This window comes from Carlito syrichta, unplaced genomic scaffold, assembly GCF_000164805.1.
Source record: "Carlito syrichta isolate Samal-C Ts95f unplaced genomic scaffold, Tarsius_syrichta-2.0.1 Scaffold304553, whole genome shotgun sequence".
NCBI lineage: Eukaryota > Metazoa > Chordata > Mammalia > Primates > Tarsiidae > Carlito > Carlito syrichta.
This window is the reverse complement of record NW_007248649.1, coordinates 1,403,943-1,413,702: the sequence shown is the minus strand read 5'-3', so window position 1 is coordinate 1,413,702 and position 9,760 is coordinate 1,403,943. Positions and strand designations below refer to the sequence as shown.

Here is a 9,760-nt window from a genome sequence, read left to right as displayed (position 1 = left end):
CTCTCCCCCCCCCTCTCCCCCTTCCTCCCTTTCTTCTTCTTTCCTTTCTTCCTTTTTTCCTCCTTTTTTCCCTTTCTTTTCCTTTCTTTCCTTTTTCCCTCCCTCCCTTCTGTCCTTCCTTTGGTCTAGAGCTTGGGGAGCTCTCCCTGCTCATTTTGTTTGAGAAGAATAGATGACTACTTTCCTCTCACTTGGCATTTATGTTTGGAGAGATAAGAAAAAAGGGAAGAGCTGTCTGCCATATATATTTATGACATGGAGATTATCTACTCATTTATCTTTGCATTGTGATTGGTTATTTATTCAGCTTTTGCTAAATTAGGTGCTATTTATTCACTGGACTTCTGGGGAATTCTAGTAGCCTATCTTTTATTAAGTGACCAGAATGGAAAGAAGGCAACAGGTTAAAGGATATTATTTTTTTTTTTTCTGAATGAATCAAATGTGCATGTGACTTTTTATCACTGAGTTAGATGTTGAATATTGTGTACAGCTTATCGCTTATTTTCTCAAGAGAAAGACGAAGGTGCTACATTCAGATCTTTGTAAGGGCATTCCAGTGATGTCTCAAAAATTTGATCACATCTTTTCATGAAGAGATATTTAGATTACTGATCACACCGTGTAATCCTCTGAAAGCAAACCCTTTATTAGAGGATGTTGAATAATGAAACATTTGAAGAAACCCCCAATTAGGAAGGTTACAAAGTGAAGGTGTTTTGAGTTACTAGGACTTCTTATATTTAAAATAAGTTGTACATGTACAACTTCATTCTCTTATGTATAGACTATACTTGTACACTTGTTGAACTTAGTGATATTAAGGCTCTGAGTATTACTTCTTTCTAAAAGCAGAGAGGTCTCTTATGCATTTACTGTGATAACTGGGGAAAGCTCCTCATGTGATCCCATCACTCTTCCAGTGAAAACCTTGAATGGCATTTGTTGCATACCGAATGCAGTCTAATACTTTATCCTGGCACTAAAGGATTACCAAGATCTGGCCCCAGTCTTGCATTCCAGTGTGTACGGCATATAGCCATAGTCAACTAAGTGAGTACTCTCTTTTAGATATCTGGAGGAAGGATGCTCATTTGGCTAGTAGATAGAGATATAGATATCAATATAGATCTATATCAATGTAGATATGAAGCTTTCATTACCTAGAGCTGTTTAATGTGCTTTAAACTGCCCTGTCAGTTCCCTCTTCCATGCTTTACTCTGTTTTTTTTTGTTTTTGTTTTTAGAAAGCAGAACGTATCGAAAGGACAGAAAAGCTCCCACAGTGGGAGGGGACCTGAGGAAGTTGCCCTACTCTCTGTTATCTACAGAAATGTTTTCCCATTTCTCCTTACCTGTCACGGACCTATCCATCCTTTATGGCTGAGTTCAGGTGCTACTTCTGTTATAAACCCATTCTTTATCCTCCCTGTGAGAAGTCATTCTTCCCTTCCTTTTGATCCCATAGCCATTGATTTGAGCCCTCGTTTTAGTCTTCTTTATACTACTGACTCTGCATGACTGTTTCCCGTGATAAATAAGATCCTTTTGGGGGAAGCTGAACTTTGGACTCATTTGGTGTGCTCATAACACCAGGAAACTGACTAATTCTGGTTGAGTTATAGAAATCTGTTTTCTGCTGCACACTAGGCAAGTTGCAGAATATCAGTAACTCCTGCTACTTAGGGTAACGGTGCAAGCAGGATTAAGTGGACATAGTTGCTGTCTATTTGTAGAAGACAGTGAGTGCTTTCTTATGTTTGCAGAGTGGTTGACTCTTTGTACAGGCAAAAAACTACTGGTAAAAGTAGAGTAACATATTACGCTAGAAATTCTGAGTGGGAAGAATGTCAGCTTTATGTTTTCTGATATTAATTTTTTAAATAACCTGATGCAAAAGTAGAACATTAGAGTCGTAAAAATGTTTTCAATTAAAAAGAGAAAAAAACTGAACTTATTCATAATCAGTTACCTGGAGGGAGCATACAACATTTTGGTCAATGTCTTTTTTTTTTCCCCTTCATATCTATGTAGATATATATGTCTTCATTTATTTAACAAATTATTATTGAGAACCCATTATTTGCTGGCAGCTCTGTAGGTATAACCATGAGCCTCTGCTCTCATGTAATATTTAGTATATGTTGGCATATAGTTTTGCATTTTGCTTTTTTTACTTAACATCTATATCATAGAATTTTTCATATTATTAAATAGTCTTTTTTAGTGACTCAGAATCTAAGCATATAGATATTCTTAATTTATCTAATTCTTTTTGTTGCAGTTATTTCTAGTTTTATCTGTAATTATATAACCATGAGAGACAGATTCTTGTGTAGTAGGTAGAATTCTAAGATGACCTCCAATGACCCTCACTTTGTATAAACATGATGGGGCATTACTTACATAATTATGTTACTTGCAAGGGGATTTTGCAGGTGTAATTAAGGTTACTCATCATTTGACTTTGTGTTCATCAAATAGTTGATAATCAGAGTGGGCCTAACCTAATTATGTGAGCCCTTTTGGAGCAGAGAGTTTTCTCCTGCTGGTGGCAGTAGAAGTCAGAGAGATTCAAAGTGTGAAAAAGGTTCTTCAGGAGGAATGTTCTCTGCTGCTGAAATGAAGAGAGCTACAATGACCTGAGAGAGGCCTCTAGGAGCTGAGAGTAGTCCCTGCCAACAGCCAACCAAAAGACTAGGGACCTCAGTCCCACAATAGCAAAGAACAGAATTCTGCAAACAACTTGATTGAGCTTGGAGGCAAACTCTGGAACCTCTGATAAGAGTGCAGCCTCTGACTGACATCTTGATTTCTGCCTTGTGAGGCCATAATCAGAATACAGTTGAGCCCACCGGGACATCTGATCTACAGAACAATTAGATAATAAATGGGTGTTGTCTTAAGCCATTGACTGTATGGTAATTTGTTACGTAGCAATAGAAAATATATTTGTAAGAAATTATTTTTACATCTGTAATTATTCTTTTGGGATAGAATCCTTGATATGGACTTGATGGATAAAAGGTTATGCACATTTTTAAAGGCTAATTTTCACTCCATAAGCTTATTGTACCAATGTATGTGCTTCCTAACAACCTATGTTATGTCACCTTGGCAAACACTAGATATTGCCAGACTGATAGGCAAAAACAGAAAGCAAAAAGATATTTTCTTTTTTTTTTGAGTTGGAGTCTCACTCTGTCACCCGGACTGGAGTGCAGTGGCCGGGAGCCTCGACCTGCTGGGCTCCGGTGATCCTTCCGCCTCAGCCTTCCGAGTAGCCGGGATTACAGGCATGCGCTACCATGCCCGACTGATTTTTGGATTTATTGTAGAGGTGAGGTCTCGCTGCCCAGGCGGGTCTCGAACCCACAGGCTCAGGCAATCCACTCACCTCAGCCCCCCAGAGGCATGGGATTACAGGCTGAGCCACCGAGCCCGGTTGATATTTTATTTTTAAAAAGATTTTTATTTCTCTTATTAGTACTAGGTTTAAGCATTATTTGGAGTTCATTGGTAAACCTTTTTTGGTGAAGTGCCTATTCATATTTTTGCTTAGCTTTACTATTGACATAGAGAAAATATTCCCTAACATGTAGTACTGCATGTCTCTGCTATAATATTTCTAAGAGGGAGAATGATTAATGAGCTTAATTGAGAGGATGCCCACTTCTGAGGAATATTAGCTGCTGCTATCACTCCTTATAAATATTTTTCCTAGATATTATATGGTGGGAGATTGGAGAATGTCAGCTTTATTGATCTGGCCCTTTTCTAGGGAAATGTCCAGCTTGTGTGGTTAGACCTAAGAAATATGATTGATTTAGGAATAAAGATATATTGTATCTCACCATGGAAAGCTATAGCTTTGCCTGGTGTTTCCAAAGGAAATATATACCGTTAATTCAGGAAGAAAATTTAATATCTTCCTAAATAAAGCTACCATTGTTTTCCATTTTCTCAAGATAATGAATAATCTCTGATTATGTGTATTATATTGTTTTAACTGGGATGGGATGAGAGAGGAAATTCAATTTACTTTTTCTATAATCCTTGTTATCTGAGATAATAGGTTTTATTTCTGACAAAACAGGTAGGAGGGAGGGAGGAAAAATTGGGAGATTCTCTTTTTCTCTTAGAGAGTAGTGGTTGGTTTTGTCTTTTTTTTAAAAATTGGTTCTTGCTACTTCAATTTCTGAAGGTTAATATCTTCCTAATAAGAGCAAGAATTTTATTTTTATTTTGAAATAATTGCAGATTTACAGGAAATTACAAGAAAATGTACAGGGAGATCCCATATAGGAGATTTTTTTAGAAAATTGAATTATTTAGAAAGGCTAGTCCTCCCTAACCATTAGATACAGTTGCTATTTGTATTCATAGAATTCATAATGGCCTATTCTGCCTTAGAGGCCTGATGTTGCTTTTTTTTTTTTTTTTGGTTTGGCTAGGCATTGATAATACTGGCTTGGTGCTAGGTACATAGAATGTGTTACTGCGGTCACAGGAGGTCCCACTAGTGTGATTCAAAGATAAGTGTAATATAGTGAAGTATAGACCTGATGTTAAAAAGCCTGGATTCTGGACTGCACTTAATCACATTCAAACTGTGTGACCACGGAATTCAGTTTTACCTTCTTTCTTAGTTATTTGGAACACAGGTAGAACAGCCAACTGGAAGCTAAAGCATACGCTATTATTATTATTAAGACTTTTTTTTATAATAATTTTTTTTTAAAACCCCTCCTTTGCTGGTTGTAATTACTCCTTTGATTTGGACCACAAGGGCAGAAAAATTTTGTCAGCCGGGCTTGGTGGCTCAGCCTGTAATCCCGTGCCTTTGGGAGGCTGAGGTGAGTGGATTGCCTGAGCCTGCGGGTTCGAGACCCGCCTGGGCAGGCGAGACCTCATTTTTACAATAAATCAAAAAATTAGCCAGGCATGGTAGCGCACGCCTGTAATTCTGGCTACTTGGAAGGCTGAGACAGAAGGATCGCCGGAGCCCGGCAGGTCGAGGCTGCGGTGGCCAGGAGCGGCCACTGCATTCCAGTCTGGGGAACAGGGTGACACTCCAACTCAAAAAAAAAAAATTTGTCAAAAAAGTTTGTGCAAAAAGATGCATGTGTCAACTGGGAAACCTAGAAGCATGGCGAGAAGAATGGAGTGCCCACCCCCACACCCAGAGGTAACATCACACATCAGATTAGCTACTCTCTTGGCCTGGTCAGCCCAAAACCCAGTAGATTCTGGCAAGAAAGATGCTGACTGGGAGAGTAGAGGTGAGCCCCTATGGGGCCGTGTGGCTGTTCTCATGGCTTAAGAAAAGCCATACGTTCAGTATATATTTACAATAGGATTCTATTCACAAGTAGGATTTAATAAAATTTTCTGAATTATAGATTAATCCAGCCAAAGGACATAAGAGAGATGATAATTATAATAAGGTCATCAGCATACATTTGTTGAGCACTTTCTTAAGGTGCTAAATACTGTGCTAAGTGCTTTACATTTTTTCATTGAATGTGCAATAACACTATGAGGTAGGTGCTTTAGTTACCCCCATTTTACAGATAAGTAAGCTGAGGCTTCCAGTGGTTAAGTAAGTGACCCAGGATCATATACATACTAAGCAGTAGAGTCAGGCCTGGCATGGTGGCTCATGCCTGTAATTCCAGCACTTAGGGAGGCTGAGGCAGGAGGATTGCTTGAGCCCAAGAGTTTGAGACCAGCCTGGACAACATAGTGAAACCTCGTCTCTACCAAAAAAAAAAAAAAGCTGGGCATGATGGCATGTAGAAGGCTGGGGCAGAAGGATCACCTGAGCCCAGGAGATTGAGGCTATGGTCAGCAGTGATTGTGCCACTGCACTTTAGCCTGGGTTACAGTGTGAGACCTCAACTCAAAAACAGTATCAACAGGCTGGCCTCGGTGGCTCAGCCTGTAATCCCGCGCTTTGGGTGGCCGAGGTGAGTGAATTGCCTGAGCCTGCGGGTGCGATACCCGCCTGGGCAACTTGGTGAGAACTCATCTCTACAATAAATCAAAAAAATTATCCAGGCGTGGTAGCGCACGCCTGTAGTTCTGTCTACTTGGAAGGCTGAGGTAGAAGTTTCGCTGGAGCCCAGCAAGTCGAGGCTGCAGTGGCCGGGAGTGGCTACTGCACTCCAGTATGGGTGACAGAGTGAGACTCCAACTAAAACAACAACAACAACAAAAAAAAACAGTAACAACAACAAAGCAAAGTCACTTCTCAATTTAGGGTTGTCTGGCACCTTTATTTTTTGTTATTTCGTACAGATAGAAAGTAGAGGTCCTGAGAGATTAAGACCCATGATCACTAAGCTTTCTAGTCTTAGTCTAAGTCTTTTTCTGCATTATATGCTCTTAATAATTTGTTTATTCCTATGCATTTTGTCAAGTATTTCTGGCATCTATACATTGGGCTAACATGTCAAATTGATACAAAAGTTGCTGGGTTTTTAAGCCTTTAGGTAAAACAAGATCTAGGTTTTTCAAAAAAAATAATCACTTGATTTTACTTTAATAGTGAAGCATTTTCTATCAGTGTCTCTAAAGGAGACACTGTCTCTCATGTGCTATTAAAAGTTAAACCTTGTGACTACTGTCTGACTATGTTTTTCTTTTAGAGAAGTTAGAGGGTGCAGTCTGTGACCTCATGCAAAAAATAGCCACCAAGCATCTATCCAGCATCATTTTTAGTTCTTTAATTTTGGTAAGCCCACATTTTAAAAATAGATTAAATTTGTCTGATTTATTTCAGAACTATATATTATAAAGCACTCAAAGGCAAGTGAGAATTCACATGCGCAGAGCAGAGAAGTAGCAAGCTTTCTGCAGGGAGGCCTTCCAGGAGGTAAGCATTTCTATCGGAAATTTGGATTATTATAGTTTCAGAAACCTGTTTCCATTCTCTTCTCTACTAAGAGCATAATAATTGGTATAAATATTGTTTTGATACTAAATTGACATATTGCTAAAATTGCTGCTTTTTTTATATTTTAAAGAGACAGAAGAAGATATAAAAGTTCTAGAAGGATTCTACCAGTTTCTTCTTTACCATGAACAGACTTGGAAATTAATAGGTAACATTTTGCATCAAAATTTCTGAACAGTTTTTTCTTCTTATCTCTGAGACTTTCTGTGGACAATTAATAGGAGGTTGAATGTGTGCATGGATAAAATGGATCATCTTAAAGGATTGAAGTTCCAAAAATACATCAGCAGGACTGGAGAGGTTTGATATAATGAGATTTCTATTTTAGCTTGACTCCTAGAACTCTGAATAAACCATAAACAGAACTACACGATGTTCTAGAAAGGAAGTTTCTCTTCTAAAATATTCTAGTTACATATAACATTTTTCTTCTTCAGATCCTTTAGAAAAGTACATTTAGTCATCAATCTCATGAGGAATAAGACAACTAGACACTTACCAACTTTTAACATATGAAGTTGGATAGAAAGCAGCAGTCCGTAACATACTGGAAAACAAACTTAATTCAAGAAACAGACACCAGGAAGCAAGAGGAGAAATCTCTACATAAGCACTGGTTGAGATGGCAGAAGCTTCTGCGGATGCCTCAGCTCTGCCCTTAACAGTGAAGAAAAAGAAAAGCCTGTCCATTGAGGAAAAGATCGACATCATAAACGCAGTGGAAAGTGGCAAGAAAAAAGCAGAGATTGCAGCTGAATATGGAATAAAGAAAAATTCATTGTCTTCTATTATGAAGAATAAAGACAAAGTTCTTGAAGCCTTTGAATCGCTAAGATTTGATCCAAAGAGAAAAAGACTGAGAACTGCTTTTTACACAGATCTGGAAGAGGCATTAATGAGGTGGTATCGAATTGCTCAGTGTCTAAATGTTCCAGTTAATGGTCCAATGTTGCGACTGAAAGCTAACGATTTTGCCCAGAAACTGGGTCATAATGATTTTAAGTGCAGTAACGGTTGGCTGGATCGTTTTAAATCCAGGTATGGTTTAGTATTCAGAGCTCAACCTGTAGAAGCGACAGGTGCATCAGTAGACCCTTCAACTGTCTGGTACCAAAATGTACTTCCTTATTATTTAAATGATTATCATCCCAAAAATGTTTTTAATATAAAAGAGACTGGTCTGCTTTATAGAATGTTACCTACAAATACATTTGCATTTAAAGGAGAAACATGCTCAATTGGAAAGTTATGCAAAGACAGAATAACTCTGGTAGTTGGCACAAACATGGATGGCTCAGAGAAACTTCCTTTGCTTATCATTGGAAAAAACAGGAATCCACGTTGTTTCAAAGGTATAAAATCACTGCCTGTGTATTATGAAGCTAACAGAATGGCATGGATGACCTCAGATGTCTTTGAACAATGGATGTGGAAACTTGATGAGAAATTTCAAGCCCAGCAGAGAAGAGTGGTGATTTTTGTTGAGTCTTTTCCTGCACATCCAGAGGTAAAGAACCTAAAGTCCATTGAGTTAGCATTCTTTCCATCCTTTTTATCCTCTAAATGTATAGCTATGAAGCAGGGTGTTATTAAAAGCCTTAAAATCAAGTATCGGCACTGTCTTATCATGAAATTTTTAAGTTCTGTTGAAGGCAGCAAAGAATTTACATTTTCACTACTAGATGCAGTTGATACGTTGCATCTTTGCTGGAGGGCTGTAACCTCAGAGACTATTGTTAAAAGCTATGAAGAGGCAGGTTTCAAATCGCAAAAGGGAGAGGGTGACATAACAAATGCAGACAAGGACACCAGTCTTGATTTGGTTGCCCATGAGCTTGGGGCAGGAGTGGAATTTCCAGAAGGTTTGTCTATAGAAGAGTATGCTGCTCTGGATGATGACTTGGAGACGTGTGAAGCAGCATCAAATGGCAACTCGGTATGGACTAAAGAAAGTAAATCAGATGACACTGGATTTTATACATCTGATGAAGAGGATGACAGTGGGTCTCTAGGAAATGAACTCCCTTTACCATCAAAAAATGAGGCAATAACTGCCCTAGATACTCTTAAAAAATTTCTTAGAAGTCAAGATTTGAATGATGGACTTCATAATTCTTTAGCAGACCTAGAAAATTTTATTAACTCTTTAACATATAAATAGTTATTGTATATCTGAAGAGTAATTGCTTTTCCTGATATTTTACTCTATAAGGTAAGCAAAGGAGAACTACTACTTAAACATCAAAAAATGAAACACTAGTAATCTTTGATGTAATTGCAAAAAATCTTTGGCTCTGAATAACAAAGCTCCCTAGTAAATAATGATTAAGCAAAAATTACATTTTTAAATTTATATTTTAAAAATTTTTAGGGAGTAGAAAATGTATTTCAGAGGCTTGTACTTGGCCCATATGGCACATATGTCAAATGTAAAAGGAACTCTTCAGCTGTCTGGTATTCATACACATTGAATTGATGATTGCTATTTTCTCTGTTTTTTTTACAATTCAGATTATGTTATAGAATATTTTATCTATCTAGTCTAAGACACCAAATATCTATGAATAGCTTGGATATTTATTTTTATAAAGATATATATGCCATATGTATTCTAACTAGACTTTTAAGTATCAACATTAGAGTAATTTTAAATTATTTTCTCATAACAAACTAACCTTTCTAATAAGATATTCTAAAAAACTGCTAAAAATAAAATCTAACTATACACTAAAATGATTAAAAAATATATGTCTATAGGGTCAAATGAAAGGCTGTGATCATTTCAGGTTTTTTTTGTCATCT

General features: G+C 37.6%; 1 protein-coding gene across 1 annotated transcript in view; it reads left to right on the top strand.

Annotated features, from left to right (window-relative positions):
* TIGD4 (tigger transposable element derived 4) overlaps positions 1–9,216 on the top strand; it is an 11,353-nt gene extending 2,137 nt beyond the window's left edge. The window contains exon 2 of the mRNA XM_008060169.1: positions 7,031–9,216. Within this exon, the coding sequence (XP_008058360.1) occupies positions 7,581–9,119 (1,539 nt within the window). The 5' untranslated portion in view covers positions 7,031–7,580 and the 3' untranslated portion in view covers positions 9,120–9,216. The remainder of the gene's footprint in view (positions 1–7,030) is intronic.
* Positions 9,217–9,760: the final 544 nt, after the last annotated feature.